We start from the raw sequence: 25,479 nt of genomic DNA on the forward strand, positions 1-25,479 counted from the left end.
ATCAGCGGTTTTATTAAATTTGTTTATTATTGCGAACTTCACTTTTATAATGCGTTATAACATTTCTCTGGAGCAAATCAGACCATGAAAAAGCTAATCAAAAACAGCAAAAAGAGGAAGTTGATTTGACTCTGAATCTGGCCACTGTAACCAGGGAATGTTAGACTGGTTGTACAGATACAGTCACACTTTATCATTACCTTTTGTTTCATCCTGGTGAATTAAGTCCTGTTCTATTGTTAAGGGTTTGAATCTTAAGTGTTATAATACTAACTGTAGACGTGCAGTCAGCCAGCTACAGTGGTCAGCTGAGAAACTACTTTATGCAAAAAATTGAAAAGCTAACAAGTTCCTAGTTTGGCCTTTCATGTGTCATCTGGAAATACATTAAGGCGTCCACTGTTCACTTAGAAAGGTCCCTTGATGGTTAGACTACAACTTGTTTGTGATGGGGCCATCTAGTCAGGAGTCTGAGAGTGGACCGAGAACAGCAACCGCCTCTATTTCCACCAGGCCACCCTGAAGACAAAAAGGAGGAGACGATGAGGTCATAGAAAAGGAAGCATTGTGGGTAATACCAATTGTACAAAGCTTCTCTTTAATGTTTATGGACAATTATCGGTGCTAAAAAACTGGGGCAAAAGCCTGGTGTTCAGACTTTTTCCTGTGGGCGGAAAGTGTAGTTAACTATCCAACTACATTTTTGTAATGTTTTTTTAACTTTCTCTTATTTGGAGTGAGATATGTTCAATCCGTTTTAACGCGCTTACATTGGCTAATTACCATCAAACATAGTACAACTGAGCTGATGGGAATGTATAAATTATTTTTGCAGGTCTTTTGTAATAAACAGACCTGATGATGCCATTAGATGAAAAGTCAGGGGATCACCAAAGTTATAACAAATCCTCCTAAAGGGGAACATGAATTTCTGCACAACATTTCGTTGTGATCCAATGAAATAATTGGGAATATATTACAGCCAAACCAAACAATACAATATTCATAAGCACCATTTCCCACTCAGCTCATAGTGAAAACAGTTGCACACGGATGATGGAAAATACATGGCGTGGATGAATGAGCAGGAGTCTATCTGCTATGAATCTCCACAACACCACGTGTATTGATGTCTATGAACTATACCACAGGGTACTGCAGCTCTGTGTTGGTGTACAGGTTTTGTTTGTACTTACTCTAGGGAGAGCAGCGACTTGGTAGGCAGCTCTGGCTGGGAAGTTACTGCTGAAAACTGGAGGGAAAGCATTTACATTATAACAAAAGCACATTGGAAAACCACCAGGTTAATCTATGACTCTTTATGTGAATGAATTATTGGATTTCTTGGTAAAATTTTCCAACAATGCATATTTGGAAAAAAAATTACAGAAAAAAAATTTTACACTAAATAAAAAAAACTTTCAAAATAGAGACAAATCTCCGGATGAATATGCGAGTATTCACATGTATCAGACTTAAGTCAAAACTTTGGCCTGGGAAGTCAAAATAACTTTGGATCACACATGTCCTCTCTTCAGGGTCGGGGAAAGTTCCCTGTCTGGTTTAGGGTTGAGTCAGGAGGGAGGTGGGAGACCTCAGAGACTATACCCAAGGGTGAATGGCAGCGCTGCAAAGCCTGCTGGGAGGGTTGAGTTACATCCGTGAGCCTGCATGGTGGTGTCTATTTCCAACTCACTGGGCACCACAGCTTCCATTACACCTGTCTGTTGTGATCCAGGAGGAAAAGCCCGGACCGAGCGGCCTGAGAGAGGAGGCTGCTTTCATACAGCAGAGGAAGGGCTGAGTGAGCCTGTCTGTCAGGTGACTGATTCACCTGTCACCTGTCATCTTCTGAGGGATGTTGGTGAAATATGAGGCACCGCATGTATGCATCATGGAGTGTAGCGCTGGAATAATGACAGACTTTTACAGTGCTTTTTATTGTAATTTATCAGTAAATTTCAATTATTTTTTAGGTGGAAAGCTATTTACACATTCGTAAGTTTAACGCAATGCTTTTAAAGCATGGATGATATTGTATGTTTTATAAGATGGAATATGATATGTGTATACATTAGCAAAGTGAATAACAAATTAATTTCATTTAATTAATCATTTGAACTCATAAGGTAGTAGATTTATAAATTGGCAGATAAAAAAAAAAAATTCATTACATTGTTTTTTACTTTTAGTCTTATAACGCATCATGTGATTGCAAATTTGATAAATCAAAATAAATTATTAAAGGATTACAGTAAAAGTCTATAGTTATTCTGGCTCCATACGCAGGATGATGTAGCATGACCATCAATAGAGACAATTTGAGGGTATTTACATCAGTTTCATTTCTCTGATTATACCTCCCTTCATAAAGCAAACGGTCAGCTAGATCCGCACTGTCAGTGCGAGTTGACATTCAGAGCCTTTCTCAACGATACTCAGCAGGCTACACACTTGCTCGCATACCAGCTTGAATCCACTTCCTCTCCTTAAAGAGCAGTCTCTTTAACCACAATCCCTCTTTCACAAAAACACACATTATAAAGAAGAAAGGGATAAGAAGGAACAAGCCAGCGATTTATTTAATAAAATGAAGTGACAAACCAGTCCCACAGCAAACAGTGACTCAGTGTTTGCGACAGGCCCACAACAGTGATGCTTATATAAAATGAATCAACGGGCTGCTTGTATAGGTGGCATGGGTGTAACAGCAGCTCTGACAATGTTGGTTAAAGGCTACCCCTCTTTGGCTGCTTTTATATATTAGAATATATAGAAACACGAGAGAAAAACATAAAGCACAATCAATTTGATAAGTAAACCACATCTACCATTTTCTATTTTAATCTGCTTTCAAACATTACATTTAAAGCACTAAAAAGTATGTCCTTACATGTTTTGTAGACCTCGTTCACGCTGTTGAAGTCATTGATGTCAGCGAGCAGCACAGTCGTCTTCACCACTGAAATCAAAGAGTTCACTCGGTTTGAAAGTTTGAACATTCAAATCATATAAAACAAATGTGTGTTATGGTTGAACATTCAAATTATATAAAAACAAATGAGCAGCAGCTGAGTTCATGGACAGCCCGACATCTCACCGTTGGTGTAGTCACAGCCAGCAGCTTTAAGGATCTCCCCCATATTGACTAGAGCCTGAGGGATGAGAGACATTGTGATCATCTCCCTTTTTGGGTTAAGATTTTTCAGATTGAATAGCATTCAGATGAGGCTTGGGAAACATCCTTCTTTTAAGTAATCAAAAGCATTAAAAAATAATAAAGATAATCTGTCCCACCTCACCTGTTTGGCCTGAGCCTGCACACCTCCATCTACCAGCTGACCAGAGGCCACGTCCATCCCCAGCTGACCCGAGATGTACATTGTTCTGTCCACAACCACGGATTGGCTGAAGATGAGACACACACACACACACACAGAAATATATCCTACTTTTTTTCTAATTTCATGTGAGAGAAACAAATAGTGAAAATAAATCGCAAAAAAAGTATTATTTTTTTAAAAGGAATACTATTGATTAAATAAAGTTATGTAATATTATGTTTTCGGTGTATGTTACCACTCTCTCTTAATCTTCTTTACATACTTCCAAATCAATTTATATCCTATTTCCTCATTTATAAATGAACACCATATAAATGTGCATGCTGATGCAGTATTGGAGATGACAAAATACTGGTAAGCACACAAAAAACCTTCTGAAGAAGCTATTTCTGAAACAAAACTGTAATGTATCTGCACTATATCAATGGCCTCAATTTCATATCTAAACTCCACAGCCATTCCGTGACACGCTTTTGTGGTAGTTTATCAAGCAAAATGTTATGACAAACGAAAGACTATGCAACAATTTCACCACCAGACACCAACAATGGCCAAGTGACCTTGAATCCTAGAATACAAGTAAGATAAATCAAAGGCCATTCAGTCTGAAGTAACTCCTCCCACTGGCAGCCTATTGGCCAGAGCAGGAACACCCCTCACATTGTGCACAAATTGAAATAAACAAGAACACACACACTAATTAAAACTAAATCATCTGACAAAAACACTGCAGTTTAAACTGATTTCTAGTCATTTCAGTGAATTTGCTTTTAATCAAGTAATTACAAACACAAACAGTGTTTCTTGCATTTATGTAAATATAGAGATATGTAAAGCCCAGATAAAGTATTTCACATGTCATTAATCCTCACCTGTATATTCCCTGTCTGACAGGGGCGTTTGAAGTGTAAACGATTTGTCGACGAATAGATGCCATTTCAAGTCAGCTGTGGGTCTCTACTCTGCTGTGACTCTTCTGTTCTGGTAAAAGTTCAGCTCTGACGCTTTTGTTTAACGGGGTCAAGTGAAGCAGGTGAGTTCACTGAACACCAAGACCCGCCCCTGATCAGAAGCTGGACTCTCCCTGTGATTCATTCATTTATTGAAGCATTTTATGCACCAGCGTCTGCACCCCACGTGTCGCTATAAATAGAAAGATATGCATAAAATATAGTGTTTCTTAAAGTTTACTCACCTGTAAGGACCGATGGCAGCCGGGGCTGATGGAGTGTTGACGATCTTTCTTTTGAGTACAGACATGTTTTGCTGATTTTTTCCCCCCCCAACTCTTTCTACACCGCAGACTGGCTGTGAATGAAGGGATTCGTGTGCAACTACTTGTGGGAAGAAGGAGATTGCTCTACCGTAATGTCTGAAAACAAGTTCACGTTGCGTTTATTTTGGGAGAAGCTTCCTTGTAAATCCTGTGCAAACGGAACATAGTTGCGTCCATATTAGAAAAGTTACGGTACGACAGGTGTTTCTACTTCAATAAAGTCCAATTCAGAGGTTCAAGTCTCCTTTTATAATCTCAGAGATAAGATCAAAGGATTCCACTGCAGATATGATTATCTATAAGTAACTTTTATTATTTCTTGCACCTGTTCAAAGAAAAGTATTACAAACAAAAGATAATAAATTAGGTGGTTCAAACATAAAATGCTTACATTCCACTCTTCACTCTCAAGTCATTATATTGTGGAAATAACAGAGAAATAAATGAAAACAAATTTAATCATATAGCTATATTTATATTGAAGTGTGATTTCACATAACTACACATATTATGGCAGATTCTCCACAATGTCATATTTCAGATGGGTCTTTTTAAAATTGTACAGAGCAAATAGTTTCTGTTAAAGCTGAAAATCGAGCTTCCATATTAGCATTGCTCTCACATGTGGATCTAGTAGCATTCCACTAAATAGCAAGCAAAACTATAAACATGCATAGTCTTAAACACGCAGAAATCAAGCCACATATATTTGACAAAGGGCAGAAATATAAACAGCCATAACAGCGTCCGTATTTTAACCAGTGTCACAAAATTAAAAAAAAAGTTTTAAACACATTTAATAAATAAATTGTGAATGCTTGTGTGTGAGTTGCTAATGCATAGCAGACTTAATGACAAAAATGTCAATGATTTCTGTGAAAGAACAGGTTTAAAAACAAAAAAAAAACAAAGAGAAAAAAAACAATTGTATTCAGGTGTTTCAAAGTGTCAGCTCATTTTGGCCACATTGTCCATCAGATCTATAAGATAACAGGTCTATTCATAAGATCATGGGATTACCAAAATGTTGATATATGCAGTAAGTATGTGCTGAACCATCAAGACTGCATATTAACATTTGTATGTAACAGCGACCTGCAGACATATTGTACATGTATTCAGATTAAAAATGCATTCAAAGGGTCATCATTAGCATGTGTAAAATCAAAATGTCAAAACTAAACTACAACCAGAACAGCGCAGTTTGTTTCCCTCATGTAGAGTACAAAGAGATTTCCATTAAACATTTCAAATTGTGATATAAAATCCAACTGACATGGAGGCCAATGACGACGATATGCGAGAGCTGAGAATCTGAAATCAGCCAACGACCAGTTATCAGCCACTCAGCCACTTGAGTTTTTATCTCAACCTGATATGTTTTTTTCTTTGACTACAACCATAAAACAGTTTATCAGCTACTACGTTTCTCTTCACTGATGCTTTGCATATGAGACGGCTCCACATATTGTCGAAATATTTTAGAAAGTGGAATCTGAAGTTAATCAATCATGGTGCGGAACGATTACAGAAAACATCATTTTACATGTTATTATTACAACCTTTGATAAATCTGCAGGATTTCCTTAAAGACTCCACGGACATTAAAAGAAAAGTCATGCAGTATTTTGGAATGCATTCGCTTAACATTTTTTTTTAACTTCGGAATGAATTTTGGTGCCATCTCTGGTATTCGTTTGAGTAAAGTGGATCATCGTGTGAAGTAAAAGCTCTGACTTTAAATTCATGAATATTGTTGGGTAAGTGGTTCAGGTGAGTTATGAGGCACCAAGATGCAATAAATGGACAGTACACTGGATGTTTAAAAGAAGCCCAAAAACAACATAATTAAATAAATGATAATTAAGACTAATGAAAAAGTTTAGCATTTTCTGGTCCACCATGAAAACATGCATGATCCACTCTTCACCACCCACACGATTTCCATACTTTTTCTCCATCCTTACAACTTTCCACAGTCCACTTCCGACTCATCTCCTAGTGAGGAAATGGATTTAACCACCTGACGACTTGGTTGTTTTATTACATCGTTAAAACCAGGTTTCAATTATTTTAAGGCATTCTCAACTATCAACATCCTCTTGATTGTCTTTGGTCATGGACAAGCTTCCACAGCTTTTTGTTTCAGGTATTTCCAAACTAGGCTCTGTATTATATTTACACTGAAAGTGAAATGTCTGAGGAAAAAAGACAACTCTGTGATTATTCTGCTGCTACTGCCAGAGGACAGGCTTCCTTATGTGTTGATGGGGATTCTACTCATGTTGTGACTTTCAGACGTATAATAGCCAAGCCTTAGATCTCTCTTTGGCTGCAGTCCTGAGTATCATTCATGGGAAAGCAACTTTACAGGAACTGTAGAAACAAATATAAGACTAAGAACAATGGAACAGCATCTGGACAGATGTAGAAACAAGGCAGACGAGTGTAGATCCCAGGAGCCAAAATGGATGTAAAAGAGGCATCTAACTTCATTTAGAGGACAGTTAGTAGTGATTCTAACAGCAGTGAGCTTCCAACAGAGATAATACGGTCATCTTATTTCCTCTGAGTCAATGGGATGTAAGTTTTGTGATGATTGTGGCTTTGAGAAGCCAAGACTAGAGCGAGAGGCACTCAGAAGTTCTGTTGTCGTCTCTTCTTGGCATCCATGGCATCCAGGATGGGCTGCCTCTTGGCGGTGTAGCGCTGCCTGAGCTCCTCAATCTCACGCTCCATCATGGGATCCAAGGCAGTCAGACGCAGCTGCAGCTCCTCAAAGTCCAGGTTCTTCAGCTGGGCGACATCACACAAAAAGAAAGACAGACAACGAGTCTTATTTAGTTTAAGAACTGCTGCTGTTTTGCAACTGATCCACTGCTGTATTTTCCTTCAGGTGAAACCAGATTAATTACAGCAATACCATCACATGCTCATAGAAGATGTTACTCACAAAGTCAAAGTCTCCGTCTTGGGGCACCTTCCAGTTGTCGGGGAAGACGTTCTTGGACTGGATGTGGTAGCCCGGCTGCTCCTGCGGCTGGTTGTGGTTGTAGTTCTCCTGCTGTTGGGCTGCCTTGTTGGAGTCCTGCTTGTCAAAATAGTCCATGAAGGACGGACGTATTGGCTGCTGAGGGGTGGCGTGTCCTGTGGAGGAGGGAAAGGTTTTCAACTCTTGATCGTAGCATAAACAGTGAAATTTGGTAAAAACTTGGGGTTTTATGATAGTTAAACTTGTGGATGTGTATCTCTTTTTCACCCCATAACTGAATCAACATTATCTGTGTGTGTGTGCTCACTCCTCATGGATCCCTGGTCTTCCTCCTCCTCTTCATCATCGTCACTGTTGATGACCATGGTGCCGAGGTCTGATTCCAGCATGGTGCTGCCGTGTTCAATCATGGTCTGTGCCCCGTCGCTCATGGTGCTGGTGGCCCGCATGGTTCCTGCACCCTCTGAGCCTGACTTCACCATAGTGTGAGAGTCCACCTCTGTCTCCTCCTCCTGGAACACATTCAGTCATATGGCCTCAACATATAGCCGTTTAATCAAGTCAAGTCAAATCTACAGGTTGCTTTAAAACAAACTTTCTTGTTAACATTTAAGCATACGTACAGAGTTGTCGTCCTCCTCCTCAAGCTCTCTCTGCTGCTCCTGCTGCCTCTTGGCTTTCATCTCCATGGCCTCAGTGATCAGGTCTCTCAGGATAGTGACCGGCTTGGCTTGGTTGATGAATGGGTGCTGGACATTCACAAAAGCAAGAAAAAATATATTTTGTGGTTACGTTAGTGGCTCATTGGTCCCCGACATTGTAAACACAAATGGAGCATCAATTGTATTTTTTCAGTTCTTGCATGTACTTAGTTCAAGTTTCCTACATCAGAGTGTCACTGAGTGTGTACACCAGGTTGTTTATGTTCTGCTCACACAAGTTTATATCTGTATCTGTGTGTATGTGTATGTGTGTGTGTGTGTGTGTGTGTGTGTGTGTGTGTGTGTGTGTGTGTGTGTGTGTGTGCTTCCTTCCTCCAACCTGTAGGAGCTGCGTGGCGGTCGCTCTCTGCTCTGGATTCTTGACCAGACACTTCTTGACAAAGTCTGTGAAGTCGTCTGACCAAAGCTCCGGCTTCCTGAATGTTGGAGGGGGGTTGGTGGGGATCATGAAGATCGCCTGGAGGGAGGCACAGAGGTTTAAAAAAAGTCAGGTGGAATAACAAAAATGTCCTGCTTTAGGGCTTCTTCAACCAACTGTGTACACTCACTCTCATGGGATGGATGTCAGCGTAGGGAGGTTTGCCCTCTGCCATCTCTATGGACGTGATGCCCAGGGACCAGATGTCAGCCACACAGTTGTAGCCGATCTCCTGGATCACCTCTGGGGCCATCCAGAAGGGAGTTCCGATCACAGTGTTCCTCTTTGCCATAGTGTCCTTCAGAGAAAAACAAACAAAGCTGGAATCACCATTATGAACATGAAGTTTTAGAATCACTTCACAGGAATTCACAAAATCAGTGAATGACTAGACATTCATAGTGGAAGTTTGAAAAGAACATTTACTTTGCTGTCGTTGGTTCAAACCATCAAGCAACTGCTATACTGTTACCGTAAGCTGTCCAGCAACTCCGAAGTCTGCCAGTTTGGCGTGTCCCTCTGTGTTGAGGAGGATGTTTCCGGCCTTGATGTCCCGATGGATCTTCCTCATGAAGTGAAGATATTCAAGACCCTTCAGCGTTGACTTCAGGATAGTGGCAATCTCATCCTCTGTCAACTAATGTGAGAAGGAACAAGAAAACACATTGATTGAATAAGATCCAAAAGTAAATGAATGAATAAGACCAACCCAGGTAACGTGCAAGTCTTATTGTATTTTCTATGTAATTAGAAGTTCACAGACATAGGCAACCTGGACATTTACAAAGCTAAATAAGCTTAGAAAATAAATAAATTGTTATAACAGTGTCTACAGCAAAGGACATACTCTGCAATCTATTCAGCTTTATGTACACTAATGTTCAAAAAATAGACAGTAGAGTTTGGTAAAATGGGCACTGAGGTTTCATCACCATCATTGGTGTTAAAAAGCAATGTCTTGTTATGTCAATGTCTTGGTCAAACTCTATCAGTAAGGATACACATTAGAAGCAATTTTTTCTGAGTAAAATATAACACAGAAATAAACACCACTAAGATTTTAGTACAGCCACACACACGCACCACACATTTCTTTGTAAGCACCCACCGTCTTGTTGCGCAGTCTGATGATGTCAGACACAGAGCCGGCTCCACAGTACTCCATGACAATCCACAGGTCAGTGTTCTTGAAGTAGCTGCCATAGTATTTCACTACATAAGGGCTAAAAGGAAATGCCAAACAGAGTGGTTATCAAAAAGAGAAGAAGAAGTTTCGTTTACAACGAAAACAGCAGAAGTGAGAAAACACTTGTAGATCAAGACATCAGAGAGCTGTTCAGGCTGCAGCAGTTAAACAATGCTGTTAAATCAAACATTTAACTTGGAGCAAAGTGAACTATGGAAGCAGATATGATCCTTTGAAGACAATAATATATGTAGTTAATGTGAAAGGTTTAGGGAAAGCTGTGTTGTCCTCTGACCTGTCACATTGTTGCATGATGGAAATCTCCTTGATGATCTCCTGCAGATCAGACTCCACAGGAACCTGCTTGATGGCCACCACCTGGCCTGACTCCTTATGGATAGCTTTGAACACGCTGCCATAGGAACTAAACAGACACACATACAAGAGTGCATTTACAACTGACATTATTAAAAAATGAATGCACTACACAACAAAGGAGGTGCATCTTGAAAAAGTACAGATGATCTGATGGACTTTAAATAGCTTCTGGCAATGGCACACAAGTGGAAACAGAGATTAGTCATGAGAAAAACATCTTACCCTTCACCGAGTTTCTCTAAAACATCAAACACTTCCTCTGGCTGTTTGGTCAAGCTGTCCTCACTCAGCTTTTTCAGCTTGCTGAAAACATGTAACAAATCAATTGTAACTTTAGTATAAATGTCTACCTAGGAAGAAGAAATGAAACAAATCTAAAACACTATACCATTGGAGAGTCTGAAGTCAAAATCATAGTGATTTCGAGCAGCTAGAATGAAGTAATATACTCAAAATAAGGTGTTAAAATATATAAATAACCCAAATGTTTGAATATGTGTTTACTTCAAACAAACACTACAGCAAGGAATGAATTAGTCTATGCCTTTGTTGTTATTTTAAGTAAAGATATTTTGGGGTTATTTAGGATGGGTGATGTGGTCTCTGAAAAAGCTTGAGTGATGTGGATTATGACTAGTTGATAAGTTTTGCATTTTTTTTATCTTACAAAGTGCTGAAATTGTGTATTATTGTTAATCCTGCAGCCCATTGAATGAAAATGAATTAACGATTTTGAACATCAATTAATCTCCTAATACAAGTATCAAGCAAAATTGCAAACATTTTCTGGTTCCTGTTTTTTTAAATTTGAAGATGTGCTACTATTCTATATCTTATATCATTTATAAATTACATAAATTGATTATATTTAGGGTTTTTGAACTGTTAGTCGAACAAAACAAACCCTCTATAGACATCCTCATGTGAAAGGTAATTTATTTATTACCACCTAAGATTTAGATATAGATTTAGCAATCTATTAATGGGAAAACTAGTTGACTGATGAAAATAGTGTTTAGCTTCAGCCCTAATCGACACCTTATATTCAACTGTAATGTAGCACAGTTATAGGAAATCTTACACATTTGACCTCACTAAGTTTACATGTAGGTAACGTTATATGGAACATTTAGAAAAAAACAACTATTAACACTATTATCATTTGGACACCAGCTCTATCTCCCTCTCGGGTTAAAGGTGATCAAATAAATTAGATCATGTTTAGTCTGCAAGACAATCACATGAATCACCATGGCAAAACGTATTTAAATGGTTCACAAAATATACTCTTTTGTTTAACTTGGATGTGTCAAATTGTTTCAACTCACACACAATTTATTGATTTTACTTTATTATTTGTAAAAGTCTAAATAATAACGAAACGTTCATTCAAAATGCCAACTAAAAAACCCAAATAGGAGCTTTAACACCTGGCTAGTGACTCTAGCAAGAGGGACCTTTAAAGTGTTAACTCGTCTTAACTGAGCAGAGTTTGACATAAATCTGGTAAAGCTAACTTAGTTAGCATCAGCTAGCAGAGCGACAGCTACCGCCTACGTTAGCCTATGAGCTAGCTGCTTCATAGCTTTAAGCACGTTTTAAACCTGTTGAAACCACACAAACCTTTTGGGCGCAGACGGCTCCATGATGTTTAACTTCAAATAATAAAGAGGCGACGGACTAATAGTAACTTATGGCAGTGTTGGGGCCACCAGTCAAGACGTGAACATTGTCGACAGAGACGTTGTTGTCAAAAACTAGTGCAGGGCCAGCTGAGGGTTCGCCAGACTGCGGACAGTTCGGTGGAGACGCTCCGGACAGCGCCCCCTGCTGCACCGGAGTGGTACACAACGACGTCACAACAGGCCGAACGTGACGCGGGATCTTCTGACCAATCACAAGCCACTTTGCTCAGAGGCGGACGACTGTTGTACGCATGTGCGCAGGCAGCCGTGTGTGATGCGAAAAGAGAGGTAAACATTAAGCGAGTTAAAACGGTGAGCTTTCTTATTTGCATCATTCCCCTTTATGCATTTCACATTTTATATATTCATACAGTATTTTGAGGTTTCTGAAACACATTTCTCGTCCACTACGCCTCTGGATTGATACTTTGTTTTGTGGGTAATGTTACACACCATGCTGTATTTGTGTTAGCATGCTGTAAGGACACAGATGTGATTGTGTCATCGTTGTTTCTTCTGTCTTTAGAGAAACAAAATGGATCCACAGAAGGATGTGCAACCGCCCAAACAACAGCCTATGATCTACATATGTGGAGGTATCTCTATAATATAGCTTTTATTTGTTTTAATTGTACTGTCAGCTAGTAACGTTTCAGCCAATACCACTGCTAACGATGCTAACTTACCTACTGTACTGCTACAGATGCTGCTTTTACATCTTCTGTCACTGCTAGTACAGCCGTATGATATAGCTACTTATATCAACACATATAACAGTATAATTACACACAGTTCTAGTAGAACAATACTGCCCGTAATATAGTAATGGCCCAAGTGCTGCTGCTTTGTATAACATTGAATATTTTGCAGTTCCCCAGTGCATTAATTAATGCATTGTGCTTTAAATAGCATGGTTTTAACCATTTAATGAATCAAGTGTTTAGTATTGTGTCATGCATACAGATCTGCTCAGACTGCACTGGATTACAAGACAAACAAAATTGATGTAAACCATTTCCTTAATACAGCATATACGTTTAGATGCCATAAAGAGTCAAAAGATACACACCCACAAACATTACACAATATTCAGACCTTCATGTCTACACTAAAATAATCAATTCACTGCCAGAATTGACACTTTATAGATGTGATGTAACCTTAAAATAAAAAAGAAAACTTGTAAATCTTGGCTTCTTTTTCACACTTTTGAGAAAAAGTTAGCCTATATAAAGAATAAAAAAACCATCGCAGTTTTTGATTGTCTTTACACAAACTGTTGTAGGATTTTGTTGAGCCACTTCATGACAAGTTAACACAGAAATCATCACATTAAGAATAACCAGTTCACACAATCTACTTTCCTTTGAACATTTATGAATCTGCCAATGTATTGGGAACTAAAATCACTGATTTCTAGATAAGCCGCGATACATGATTCAAACTTTAAAAAAACATATTTTTGCAATAATTGCATAGTTATTGTAGGCTGTCAGAAACTTTTTTTAGGCCAATACTGATATTTATATTAACGAGTTTAAAAATCTATAAATGATAAATCAGGTGATAGTGGGGGTTTTAACGCAAATACATAACAGAAACAACAATCAATAGGGATCTCTTAGATGGTTTGGGTGTTGTTGTTTTTTGAGAGTTTTGACAAAGATGCATTCATCTTGTATCACTGGAGGACAAACTATGTAACAGAGACACTGCTTCTACATGACTTCAAACCTTGTTATGCATTCCTGTTCTGAAATTTCTTGTAACTTATCAGCAGAAATGTACTCTGATACTGACACATCTGCAATAAGCTTATAATGATTATCTTCTAAACATTATCTTCTAGCTTTAATAGGATATATTTGATATTTTCTCTAATATTCTTTTATTTTTTGCAGAATGTCACACTGAAAACGAAATTAAGGCCCGTGATCCAATCCGATGCAGAGAGTGTGGATACAGGATTATGTACAAGAAGAGAACAAAGAGATGTATCCTTTTAAATGTAATGTTTTGTGATGGAATTTTTTTAACTATATAAATTATTTAATAAGAACTGAGCCTATACCTGGATATTTCCTTGACTCTTTGATTTCAGTGGTTGTCTTTGATGCCCGATGAAGAAGAGAAGAGCAGCTGTTTTGGTTAATTTTGTAGTGTATGACCATGTAAATAAATCAATTGACAACTCCATATGTTCTGACCTCTAGGTCTGACGACAGATTTCTGAATTAAGGTTGAAGCTTAACATTTTCATTTCAACACAAGTAGTGCCTCTCTCTCTCTCTCTCTCTCTCTCTCCCCCCCAAGAGTAACAGATGTCAGGTTTTGGTTTATTAAAAAACAAGATTTTCACTAGCCCTGAGTGTGTTGACTGATTTTTTGTCATTTGATCCCATGATTCATAAATATCAGTTCACCCACATATCCTTTATACCTTCAACAAGTCAGCAAGTATCACCGTTGAATGATAACATCTAGATGAATGGAAGAATATGTACAATAATTGAGATGTGTTTAAAAAAAAAAAAGCCAATTTCTCAGTTCTAGATTAATATTCATTTTTTAACCCTTTGTGGAATAACAATGTTATCATTCAGTTGTTGTTTGATGGTCCAACCTCTTATGTTTGATCAACATTAAAACAACCCCTTTTTTCTACTGGAGACCACAAGTGGTTGCATATGTTGACTAGTTGTCACCAGTTCAACCAATGACTGATTTCTTCTTTAAAAATATTAATTGAAAGGCTGAAATGCCTTAAATTATCCAGAAATTTGCAAGACAAAAATGATTTTACATAATGTTGTGTACCTAAATTATTTCTTCAGTTTCTGACAAATACCTATGTAATATTGTATTAGTAATAGGAAGAATATATAAAGTGTTTAATTTGACCCCACCCCCTAAATTTGAAACCACTGGTTTGGTCCAGTAAAATGTAAAAAATATAATAAAAAACTACAGCCCAGATGATTTCCTGCATATTCATTTCAGATGTTTTTTCACAGCAGCCATTCTGCTTTGTCCCAGTAGGAAAAGCACAGGTGTTACTAATTACATTAATGATGGCTTAGTTCTATCCGAGTGTAGTCACGATAGTGAGTCAGCAGGCACAAAACTGAAGCAATTAATTAATTAGATTATTTACAGCTGTGCTTTTTCTACTTTGAATGTGCCCTTGAAAAACGCGTTTTTCATTTTATTTATAATGAAACAAAAAGTAGAAACAAAGCAATGCTATTGTTGTGTGAAGCTGTAAAGAGCAAATATTTAGTACTTTCCCATGGTCATTGACAATAAAGACTATGAAGCAATATATCATCAGAATTGTTGTTTTCTTCTTATTTGACATAATCATTCAGGTTTTTGATAAATCTGCCCGTATTATGTCACCAGCCACCAGACAGCCCTGTACTCTGAAGTCTACTCTGAGGCTCTCCCTTCAGAGCTGTCCTACTGCAGCACTGCATCGCTGTAGCACTTCCCCCTCTCTGACGTCACAGCTGACGTCTGCTCCGGGGGGCGTGTCCTACAGAAATCCCCAGCTCAGTTTCAGACGTAGCTGCAGCTTTGCGAGAGGAAGAGGCAGTGAGGGAGGAAGAGTTTCAACATACTGCGGAGGGAGTGCGGCCATGGGTAACGCACAGGACAAGCCCCCGGGCAGCGGAGGAGGTGGAGGTAGGTCAGATCAGGGCACATCGGGGATGGGGACGAGAAGCCGGGTTGGAAGCACCGTGGAAAAGCCCCAGACTCAGAGAGCTCCGGGGAAGGGGGTGGCCAATGGTACGCAGAGGGAAAACAGCCCTGCTGGTGGACGAGAGGAGCAGGGCAGCCCTGCGGCAGACACAAGTTATCTGGACGCCCCCGCCGGGGCCCTTCCTCCTCACCTGGCCCGGCTCAAGAACGCAGGGAACCACCTCTTCAAAAATGGCCAGTTTGGGGATGCCTTTGAGAAGTATTCACAGGCCATTGATGGATGTGCTGAAGCAGGTGAGGAAGATATGTTTACGTATTTTATTAGAGAATTCGCCTCTTGCGCAGCATTTAATCCGAGGAAAAACACCCCTGTTGATTAGATACATATAGGTTACAAAATACTGTTAACTCTTAGACATTTTTCAGTAGAAGTAAATTTGGATTGTTACATTTTACATACACAATATATAGTAAACCCCCAAAACTTTAATAACCTAAATTGACTTTGGCAGTGTCAATAAAGTTGCATGCCACACGAGATCTTATGTCAAATTAAAGTAAGGAGTTGGGCTTTTTTCCCTCTATAAATATATTTATTGTTTGGTCTGTACAATGTCAGAAAATAGTGGAATTGGCCCTAACAATTTCCGAGTTGACATGTTGAAATAGCTTATTTTGTCTCAACAATCCAACACCCACAGATATTCAGTTTAGAATTGTAGAAATTGCACAGTTTCCCACTTTATAAGATGGAATCTGTGAACTTCTTGCATTTTTGTTACAAAACAATAAAAAAGACTACCTAGTCTTTTTAACTGTAGTAAAGAGTCATCGAGTGAACAATAATGTGCCTTTATACTTTACCATTTACTTTATTTATACCTGCTTTGAAATAACTTTAGAGTCAAAACATGTCCCTCTGCTGTGCTTTTTTATGAAGAAAAGTCTCCAAAAGCAACTTCTGATGGCAGTTAAGCCGCTAATGTAGGAACAGCAACAATTTGGTGGCACAGAGTGAGACAGAAAGTCTCTTGTAGCATCTGTGTACCAGCCCTCGTAAGGATATCAGATACAAGCTGACCCAGAGTGTCTTTTGGCTCCACAATCCCCAGTATCCCATGTCAAATTTGAATGCATTAGGCTTGTCATGCTCATAATCAACCATTATGAGTAGATTCTAGTAGATGATGAAGTCAATTTTCAGATCTATCACCTGTTTGGATCAGTGACCGCTAGTTCTTGGTCCAACATCTAAAAACTGCAGCTGCGGCTCGAGGTGTCATTGCTAATTTGTGAATGCAGTGTTGGCACAAGACAACACCGCTGACGGTAGATAAAAGTCATGTGCTGGTACACATGGGGCTTTTAGGTGAGATTGAATGTCATTATGCACCTTTAAGAGCTCTCAGCCAACTTTTATTCTTGTGGCTGGCAAGAAGGATACCTTTTTCTGCAGCACTGTGAGACACAGGCTGACAAGAGCAGACATAACAGAGAGACTCTCAAAGTAAAGCACTAAAAACAATGTGTGATTTAGCCTTTTTTTGATATTGTAAAAAAACAAAACACTAATGTTCAGGAGTATCAGCACTGTTGACATCAGTCTTTGGGCACTCAAGCAGCACGTGAAAGCTGATGCTGCGCTGTCAGTTGTGAAACTGCAGTAAAGGCCGGAGGAGAAAGGACATTATAGAAAATGACTACAGCAAAAGTCAAAAAGAGGTGTTCTATATATGAAGTACTAGTCTGTCTTTAAACCTATGTGTTATACTGAAATTAAAAGATGACTGTATTGTTGTTTCACCATTCAGATAAGTGGGTTGTATTTGTTTCCCTGCAGGTATCGATAGTCCAGAAGACCTGTGTATTCTCTACTCCAACAGAGCGGCATGTTTCCTAAAGAATGGAAACAGCAACGACTGCATACTGGACTGTAACAAGTACGTCACAAGCGTCAGCTATGTGTTTTAGTGTTTGTATCAGATTTAGAAAGGGTATTCCACCAATTTATTATTGCACCCCTGTAACCTAACTTTGTCAGGTTCATGGACAGTTAGAAAAAAGAATAGATCGAAATAGATGCAGCAGGACAAGATTGTCTTTTGAAGTCTGTGCATACTTCCACCTTGCCTGTTGCCTACATTACCCACAATTCAACTAAACCGTTGACTGCTGGGACAGAATCACAGTAAGCTTTATGTGCAGTCGCACTTCCCTGCACTTGTAAACTGGACTTGGAGGTGTAAAACCGGTGCAGGTCCCGTTTAAGATAGCGTTTGTTTTTATTGCATTTGCCTTCGTCTCACATAGAAAGATATCAGCTTTTGTAGATAAATGAAATTACCTTTTTATTATTTCAGCTTGTATAAGTATTAATATATTATTGGTCGATCTCAGTTAATAAATGCATGACTTTCCTTACATGTGTATTGAAATAATCTAAAAACTAACGATATCTACATCTTGTTTTGCTACTTTAGGTGACCTACATTATAATTTCATGCTAGATTTCCCATAAACCTTGGAATTTTATTTCATATGAATTCTTCCTGTTTTTTGTATTCAGGTTTAGTTTTTCTCTTAGTCGACACACACACACACACACACACACACACTATGTGAGTATTTGGGGTGTTAGGAGGCTGGAGGAATCTCTCTGTCCAAAGCAAACACTCCCTTACATGTTTATGAATGGAGGGCTACAGATCCGACCAGTTACACCTGTGAGTCACAGTGAGCAGGTGCAGACGGTTTGATCCTCTGTCTCTGCGTCTCTCTGATCCTCTTTAGGGCTTTGGAGCTGCAGCCCTACTCCTTGAAGCCCCTGTTGCGCAGAGCAATGGCCCATGAGTCACTGGAGCGCTACAAAAAGGCCTACGTGGATTATAAGACTGTCCTGCAGATAGACACCAGTGTGCAGGCGGCTCACGACAGCGTCCACAGGTCAGCTGAAAACAGTTAAACATTATACACTGTAGATAATGTGGCATCTGTAACTTGTTGTATCAAGAAGTCTAGAGATTTCAAGGTTAAACTGATTTTTTTTTTCCTGTTCTGTATGTACTGGTTCCATCCTTACACGTATATAGTTCTTATAATATTGTTTTGGAAACATTAGACACCATTCTTTGATGGTGTCATGTACAATCAAATTGTCCAATATACATTTAATAAAAGTTTGAAGAGCCTAACAATCTTGTGCCATCAAGGCCGGAGAGTTTTCACATCTTCATTCAGCCAAACAGCTCATGTCACTGACAAGGAGAGTGTCTTAATTATGTACCACCTGCTAACTGTATTTAGTATGTAATCATAACAGTTTGCTGTTTTTGCAATCAGTATACAAGAAATCAACATACTTGTCAGCCCATTTTTTTATTCTAATTCTTCTAGTCAGACAACAAAAAGTGTATTTATTGCCCTTCTGTTGTGTTCTTGGAGTTGTTTCACCATCATCCACATTAACTTTACTTTATTCGTCATGTTTCCAGTCTGAATACACTACGGACTCAATACATGTTAAGAGTTAGTGTATAGTATTTGAGATGTATTCATTTTTATAGGGCCTACCCACTCATGATTCACACACACAGGTGTTTTCTCTCGCTCTGGCTGAGCAGACCTCTGCTCTGAAGGATCAGGCCTTTATGTCACAGCAGACAATTTAAACATCATAGTAGGAAAAGAACACTTGTAAATATTAAAATGAATGATGACTGAACCTTGTAGTGGTTGCAGCATTAATTTGACTAATTACATAACACTTTCTTAGCTCACACTGCGTGTTGTACTCTCTGTGTGTCCACTGCCAGGATCACCCAGATGCTTATCGAGCAGGACGGTCCCGAGTGGAGAGAGAAGCTTCCGGAGATTCCCGCCGTCCCTCTGTCCGTTCAGCTGAAGCACAGGGACAAACCGATCAGCGCCGAAGTAGCTCAAGCCCGAGCCACCAGGGCTGTTCAGGAGGAAGGTCAGTGACACTGCTTCCTCTCAGCTTAGTGAGGAGTTGTACATTTAACATACAAACATGTGCTAAGTGGATTTATAACTTCCTAGTCTTCCCCTGAACCATTCACAAGCACATGTGCTTCCTGATCCTATTGAGTTTATAGGATTAAAGCTATCACTATGTAAATCTGTGATTTACGGGTCTTCAAAAGCTTTTGTTCTGACATAATAGGAATCTGCCACCTTTGTTTTTTTTCTTCCTGCTTGGAAAAAACGTTTGTCCTTCAGATAGTGCATGATGAGCTGTGGGTGGAGAATTCTGAAATGAAACCCTTAAATTATAGAATCGTAGGCAGCAGCAGCAGCACCAGAAATCGGTCAGTGAGAATTAGTGTGTAAATGCTGATGAGCAGTGGTGAAGGCACTCCTGCTGGGAGATAGTGTGTGTGTGTGTGTGTGTGTGTGTGTGTGTGTGTGTGTGTGTGTGTGGGGGTGTGTGGGTGGATCATCAATAATGCAGAAAAAGCGAAGGCGATCCACACAGAGTGTTGCAATGCTGTAATGGAACAATCCAGGTCAGGTTTCCTGTAGGATGCTCCTGCTCACACAGACCAGAAGGCTCCATATATATTTATATCGTATATTTAAATATATTTTTATACATTTTGTGTGGTACACCATTATAAAAGCATGCTCACACACTAAAATATAGATAAATAGATTTATATGTATGTAAAATAAATTTCCATACCCATGACTTTAATCTTACACCGATAAAGCACCTGACTTATACAGAGAAACACACACATAAACACTTGATGAATATAGCACATGCACAGAACAGAGCTAATCTCTGAATAGCACACTGCTGTTGCTGGGGAAACAGATGGGAAGAGGTTCACCACGATGTCAGTGTTTTACACCACGCGTTTATTAGTTAGATCCTGTTTTGTTACAGCAACATTTTGTTTTTAAAGGATAAAATACGATAAGATACCAACTTTTTTCAGCCACATTCCCACTTACCCAACCCTGTTTGCTACATTTTCTGTCCACCAGATGCTATTTGATTTTATATCTGCTCCAGTCACCAGACTACCTCATCGTCTTATTGCTTTTGAGCCTCCGTTACCTGAACAGTAATCTGAACCTGCCTGTAAGCCTTTATATACCTTCATTGTGGTCCAAAAAATCTTTGAACTGTACAAGTCTGTTGCCACGCTCACACCAGCCCTGATATCTGGAGACTCTTACAGTTACATTCAGTATAACTTATGTGGAATGTATGTCAACTCACTTTCACTTAGTTTGTTTCTGTTTGGAAGATAATGGTTTTCCTTATAAACTGGACACGTACATTTTTTTCCTTCTGTGGTTTGTGTGCAGTTTGAAAATGAAGAAAATCCTCTTACTGAACTGACTAGATGACTAGATGTGTGTCCTGAATTAAATAAATAAATACTTGGAAATAATAAATGGACCATCTAAGACAAATGGATGAACATGTTCTGTAGGTAATCCCAATCAAACAACTTTGAGATGCTCCTAAAACTCAAAATGCTTCTCAATCTTCTTGATCTGCAAATGTAAAGCTAAAGTCAGACTATTGTGCTTAAATAGCTACAGATAATTGAGTACTCTCCTGTGCTTGAGCTGTTGATGCTGATATTAAAAAAAACTCTCCTGATGCTGGCAAATACTCTTGTTCTCCATAAGAGCTTAGTCTGCCTTCACATGTTATACTGTTGTATGGTTTTATTGTATATTATTATATATAATATAGTGTGTAAATTATGAAAATAAACAAGATAACTTAATACATTAAAACTGAAAGATGAATACCACGGTTATTGTGACATTAAACCATGTTTTTATCATTCAGAGGCAATTGATCAAGAATACTGGTGCTTTGCTCATCGATTTCAGCTCTACAGTGCATTTTTTGGATTAAAAAGTCAGACTGAAGACATACTGTCATATTAGTAGTAGTATTAGTAATATTGACAGACTTCTCAGCCAGAGGAAAAATAACCTTGTGTGGGACAAGTGTGAATTTCAAGCCTCGATGAGTCAGTTTTCTTGTCTCGCTAGATAAATAATTTTGAATTGGGTTGTTTGATAAAGGCCAGGATTATCTGTATATGTGTGTGTGTTTATGTGTTTCTCCAAGTCTTTATCAGCACAATAGAGAGCTCAGTAAGCAGGAGTTGACTCATCCCCTCTGGTCCATTCAGACTGCTGCTGACAGGCTGATGGGATTTATTGATCGCTCTTGAACAAGTTTGTGCGCTGGACTGATGGGAAAAGCTCCTTGAAAGACAACGTTCAATACAGACCTCAGTACAGTGTAACATAGCTGTAACCTCATTTAACTGGAGTCAGAACGAAACTCTAGTCCTAAGGTTGTTTTTTTTATTTTAATTCACCTGTTTCAGTGTTGCATTGTTGCTAAATTGCTCATTTCTGTCAACAGTCAGGAGAAAAGATGCCTGCTTTACTTTATTAAAACGGGAAGGCAACGATCTGGTCAAGAAAGGCAACTTTGAGGAGGCTCTGAAGAAGTACAGCGAATGTCTCGCATTGAAACCGGATGAATGTGCTCTCTACACAAACAGGTACGCATCAAACAACCCTAGGGCGAGCAACTTTAGCAGGAGGGTCCCTGAATTAAACTGCGAAAGAAATACTGTTTGTAGGCAGGTAGACACTGTATTAAAAAAAAAGCAGAATTTAGGATGTAACATGATGCTGATTCTAAACCTGGCTTATGATCTCCCTTAAGAACAGTTTATCAGGAAAAACAGTAGAGGGCACCACAGGATCATCTTTCTCTCCAATCCATAACCTGAAGCCGTGACAGAGATGGACATGCTGCTTTCACTGACCCCTGTACTCTATTCTACTCTAGAGCCATTTGCCTCCTGAGACTGAATCGCTTTGAAGAGGCCAAACAGGACTGTGACTCTGCTCTGCAGATGGAGCCGGGCAACAAGAAGGCCTTCTACAGACGAGCCCTGGCTTATAAGGGTTTACAGGTGAACGTCTCTCCCCCATCATAACACACACACATTCGTTTATTTGAAGCTTTTTGAATTAGACAGGTGGTTTTCATTTGTTGGTCATATTTTTTTACCCACTCTTTCTCTGATTTATTTTTTTCAGGACTACCTGTCGGCCAGCAGTGACCTCCAGGAAGTCCTCCACCTGGACCCAAAAGTCCAGGAGGCAGAGCAAGAGCTTGAGGTGGTGACGAGCTTGCTGAGACAGAGCTTGATGGACAATACTTCACAAACACCAAGGGTAAAAGATTGTTTGCATGCACACACACAAGTAATTCAGTGATTCTCAAGAACAGGGACAAAACTGAAAACACTTTTGAAAGTAAAGGTTTTGCAAAACATATGTTGTAACAACCCCCGATTTAAATTATTTCCGTCAACATCGCCAGACACTTAATATTGTCTTATCGTGGTTTAGTTCAGCAGATATATTATTCCCCTAAACAATCTTTTATTTTTAAACTGCCCATACTTTACTTAAAACAAATGAAAAACAAACAGTTGTTTTCTTTAACTTTGAATGGATTCCTTTTACATTTGTATTGATTGACCTCATTTGCATTTAAGGTCCAAGAGATACAATACAACAGGTTTAAATAACTGACTGTGATGATCTTACATATAAGACAGGGTTTCTTGCACTGAAATTAGAATTTACCATTCCAGTCCAGTTTTTAAAACCATAATATGTAAGAAACCTATATATTAAGGACTTTACATGAGGGACTTTTTCACTTATCCATGTGTTAAATTTGTAAAGACAACCATAAGCACTGATATTGTGCCTTTAAATGTTTCACTTACACAAAAAAAACACAAAAATACTGACTTTTGCTCATTTCTTTTAGGTTTGATGTTTGTGTGGAGGAATGAAACAGGTTTGTGCACCTACTGTACTGTAGCAGTTATGGAGGAAAAGGACTCTTAAAGCCATCGGTTGCAGTAAGACCTGAAAAAATAGAAATGACTGGCGTTGACGTCTGGGACGGGCTCCTAGGATCACCAGCTATCCAGCTCTGCACCATCTGCAATGTGTGCAAACCACACCATAACTCCTGAGTACACAGCCTTCCATAACGGGCAGCTTTATTTACAAAGGCTAACATCAAGGTACTCATGACCTGCTTGCACTATAAATCATTCACATTATGATGTAATGTACTGTACATACAGATCGGTTGTAACAGGCTGCAAAGCGCTGTGTATGGTTGAGTAACACAGGTTCAAAGTAAGAGTGGATTATGTGTGCCTTATTGAGATTTCTAACACAGTCAGGATGAAATACGCCAAGATTCAACTTTGATTTGTTTTGATGATGTTGTGTTTGGTTCCATTATGGTTCACTGAGCTCACGACCCAAAGCACTGACTGAAACTGATACAACTCAACTGTATTGTATGTAGAGTTAAGGAACTCCCAGAAAGAGTTAAAAAGGTGAAAAAGTCATCTGGCTCAGTCTTTTCTTCCAGGGTTTCAGCTTTTCCTGTTATTTCAGAGCATCTGTCATTGTTTACATATTTTAACAACTGCTACGTTTGAAAAAAATATGAACCAACACCATACTTTAAAGCATTACTACAGCTAAAGACCCTGAAGAAGTGATGTGGTAAAACTATAATTTAAGATAAAATAATGATTTATCACAGTTAAAATATCTCATGAGCGCAAGGCTTAAGTTATTGTTAAATATAAATTGTCAATTCATTGGTTTAGGAAATATCCAGCAATTGAAGGTAGCATTACTTAATCATGTACTGTAAGAATTGTAGGTCTCAGGTTCAATCTCGAATGAAACCAAGATGACTGCGTGTGTCTTTGTGTGTGAATAGGTGTACAGTTTACGTTTGGAAAGTCTCTTATCGGAATAGTTTCAATAGCTTTTAACTCTGAACCCTTGGATCCGTTCATAAAACCCCTCACAGCCTCCATTCAACTAAAACAAAAAAAAAAACCCATACGTGTTAGAGAAGAGAAGCAACCTGCAGAGTGATGAATTGCAATCAATAGCAGTTCAGCCTGAGAAACTAAAACAGCTTGTCTCGCTTCTCCATCAACTTGTTAGTCTCCAAAAACATTGTAAAGCCCTACAGCCGTGATCCGCACAAACAGGTCTTTTCACTTTATTTGCTAATTAGAGCTCCCCTCAGGTCTGTGTGGATGTCTACAGGCCGTGCTTGTTTGACAGCTACCTGACTCGCCTGTTTGCATTATCACACCTGTTTGGGAACGACAAAGACTTTAATCACTCTAGCAGACTTCAATAGGAGCAGAGGCGTAATTAAATGAAATAACTGAAAACACCTGTGTTGGTGTGCAGGGCCTTTTAAATATCCTTCTTTTAAATCTCCCATTAACATGCTTTGAAACAATCCTGCGTCAGCCCTGTTACACCCAAAACAATGTAAATCTTTGTACAGCACAATGTGCCACAACTTTTATTTCTTTCATACTCTGATGTATTAATTAATAAGTCCAATCTTATCTTACCTGTTAACCCTTTTTTTCCTCTTGTATTGTCTAATTTAAAGCATAAAAATCTCAACTAAATGAAAACACTTGATATGAGGCTTGACGTGTTGCTTTGTGGAATGTAAGAGCATGTACTGTATGTAAATAGTTTGGATGCAAATGTAAATAATAAACTGCTATATGGATGCTTTAATGTGCCTTTTGTTTCTGCGGCTTGATTGTAAGAATACAACAAAAACTGCAGCAAAATTGCTGATCGCTGGCATGTTAAAATAAAATGAACCCACACCTGTTAAAACA

At 38.9% G+C, this 25,479-nt stretch overlaps 4 protein-coding genes across 7 annotated transcripts; 2 read left to right on the plus strand and 2 right to left on the minus strand.

Moving 5' to 3' along the window:
• Positions 1 to 10: 10 nt before the first annotated feature.
• LOC129097320 (2-iminobutanoate/2-iminopropanoate deaminase-like) lies at positions 11 to 4,670 on the minus strand. 2 transcript variants are annotated; one of them, XM_054606141.1, is made up of 6 exons: positions 4,540 to 4,670; positions 3,303 to 3,408; positions 3,101 to 3,155; positions 2,894 to 2,962; positions 1,197 to 1,252; positions 11 to 519 (listed from the first exon to the last, which is right to left on the minus strand). In XM_054606141.1, the coding sequence occupies exons 1-6, from the start codon at positions 4,602 to 4,604 to the stop codon at positions 463 to 465; spliced, it is 408 nt and encodes a 135-aa protein (XP_054462116.1). In that variant the 5' UTR covers positions 4,605 to 4,670; the 3' UTR covers positions 11 to 462. The 2 variants fall into 2 exon arrangements, with proteins under 2 accessions (XP_054462116.1, XP_054462114.1); XM_054606139.1 differs by lacking the exon at positions 4,540 to 4,670 and adding an exon at positions 4,217 to 4,352.
• Positions 4,671 to 4,909: 239 nt separating this feature from the next.
• stk3 (serine/threonine kinase 3 (STE20 homolog, yeast)) lies at positions 4,910 to 12,115 on the minus strand. Of its 2 annotated transcripts, none has more exons than XM_054605922.1 (11): positions 11,940 to 12,115; positions 10,539 to 10,619; positions 10,234 to 10,362; positions 9,861 to 9,975; positions 9,225 to 9,389; positions 8,883 to 9,050; positions 8,654 to 8,791; positions 8,236 to 8,361; positions 7,920 to 8,124; positions 7,574 to 7,767; positions 4,910 to 7,410 (listed from the first exon to the last, which is right to left on the minus strand). In XM_054605922.1, exons 1-11 carry the CDS (start codon positions 11,960 to 11,962, stop codon positions 7,258 to 7,260), a joined length of 1,497 nt encoding a protein of 498 aa, XP_054461897.1. In that variant the 5' UTR covers positions 11,963 to 12,115; the 3' UTR covers positions 4,910 to 7,257. The 2 variants fall into 2 exon arrangements, with proteins under 2 accessions (XP_054461897.1, XP_054461896.1); XM_054605921.1 differs by having other exon boundaries at positions 4,910 to 7,416; positions 11,940 to 12,114.
• Positions 12,116 to 12,218: 103 nt separating this feature from the next.
• polr2k (RNA polymerase II, I and III subunit K) lies at positions 12,219 to 14,974 on the plus strand. Of its 2 annotated transcripts, XR_008531508.1 has the most exons (5): positions 12,219 to 12,313; positions 12,528 to 12,597; positions 13,903 to 13,995; positions 14,103 to 14,514; positions 14,658 to 14,974. XR_008531508.1 is itself a non-coding variant. In XM_054605923.1 (4 exons), exons 2-4 carry the CDS (start codon positions 12,537 to 12,539, stop codon positions 14,123 to 14,125), a joined length of 177 nt encoding a protein of 58 aa, XP_054461898.1. In that variant the 5' UTR covers positions 12,239 to 12,289; positions 12,528 to 12,536; the 3' UTR covers positions 14,126 to 14,305. The 2 variants fall into 2 exon arrangements, 1 of the variants encoding a protein (XP_054461898.1); XM_054605923.1 differs by lacking the exon at positions 14,658 to 14,974 and having other exon boundaries at positions 12,239 to 12,289; positions 14,103 to 14,305.
• Positions 14,975 to 15,453: 479 nt separating this feature from the next.
• Positions 15,454 to 25,360, plus strand: spag1a (sperm associated antigen 1a). The gene is made up of 8 exons (XM_054606084.1): positions 15,454 to 15,997; positions 17,544 to 17,643; positions 18,494 to 18,646; positions 19,516 to 19,673; positions 22,125 to 22,266; positions 22,560 to 22,686; positions 22,814 to 22,951; positions 23,559 to 25,360. The coding sequence occupies exons 1-8, from the start codon at positions 15,640 to 15,642 to the stop codon at positions 23,562 to 23,564; spliced, it is 1,182 nt and encodes a 393-aa protein (XP_054462059.1). The 5' UTR covers positions 15,454 to 15,639; the 3' UTR covers positions 23,565 to 25,360.
• The last annotated feature ends 119 nt before the right edge of the window (positions 25,361 to 25,479 follow it).

Source organism: Anoplopoma fimbria, chromosome 10 (assembly GCF_027596085.1).
Source record: "Anoplopoma fimbria isolate UVic2021 breed Golden Eagle Sablefish chromosome 10, Afim_UVic_2022, whole genome shotgun sequence".
Classification (NCBI taxonomy): domain Eukaryota; kingdom Metazoa; phylum Chordata; class Actinopteri; order Perciformes; family Anoplopomatidae; genus Anoplopoma; species Anoplopoma fimbria.

Bases quoted from the DNA above. Each gene is read 5' to 3' on its own strand.
- stk3 (XM_054605921.1), bottom strand. From the start codon at position 11,962: ATGGAGCCGTCTGCGCCCAAAAG. The intron at 8,792-8,882 runs GTGAGTGTACAC...GCCTCCCTCCAG, and splicing joins CTGACATCCATCCCATGAGA to GCGATCTTCATGATCCCCAC. The intron at 8,362-8,653 runs GTTGGAGGAAGG...GTGAATGTCCAG, and splicing joins CCGCCACGCAGCTCCTACAG to CACCCATTCATCAACCAAGC.
- polr2k (XM_054605923.1), top strand. From the start codon at position 12,537: ATGGATCCACAGAAGGATGTGCAACCGCCCAAACAACAGCCTATGATC. The intron at 12,598-13,902 runs GTATCTCTATAA...TATTTTTTGCAG, and splicing joins TATGATCTACATATGTGGAG to AATGTCACACTGAAAACGAA. The intron at 13,996-14,102 runs GTATCCTTTTAA...CTTTGATTTCAG, and splicing joins CAAGAAGAGAACAAAGAGAT to TGGTTGTCTTTGATGCCCGA.
- LOC129097320 (XM_054606141.1), bottom strand. From the start codon at position 4,604: ATGTCTGTACTCAAAAGAAAGATCGTCAACACTCCATCAGCCCCGGCT. The intron at 3,409-4,539 runs GTGAGTAAACTT...TCTCATCTTCAG, and splicing joins GCTGCCATCGGTCCTTACAG to CCAATCCGTGGTTGTGGACA. The intron at 3,156-3,302 runs GTGAGGTGGGAC...CTCATCCCTCAG, and splicing joins TGCAGGCTCAGGCCAAACAG to GCTCTAGTCAATATGGGGGA.
- spag1a (XM_054606084.1), top strand. From the start codon at position 15,640: ATGGGTAACGCACAGGACAAGCCCCCGGGCAGCGGAGGAGGTGGAGGT. The intron at 18,647-19,515 runs GTCAGCTGAAAA...GTCCACTGCCAG, and splicing joins GCTCACGACAGCGTCCACAG to GATCACCCAGATGCTTATCG. The intron at 19,674-22,124 runs GTCAGTGACACT...TTCTGTCAACAG, and splicing joins CAGGGCTGTTCAGGAGGAAG to TCAGGAGAAAAGATGCCTGC.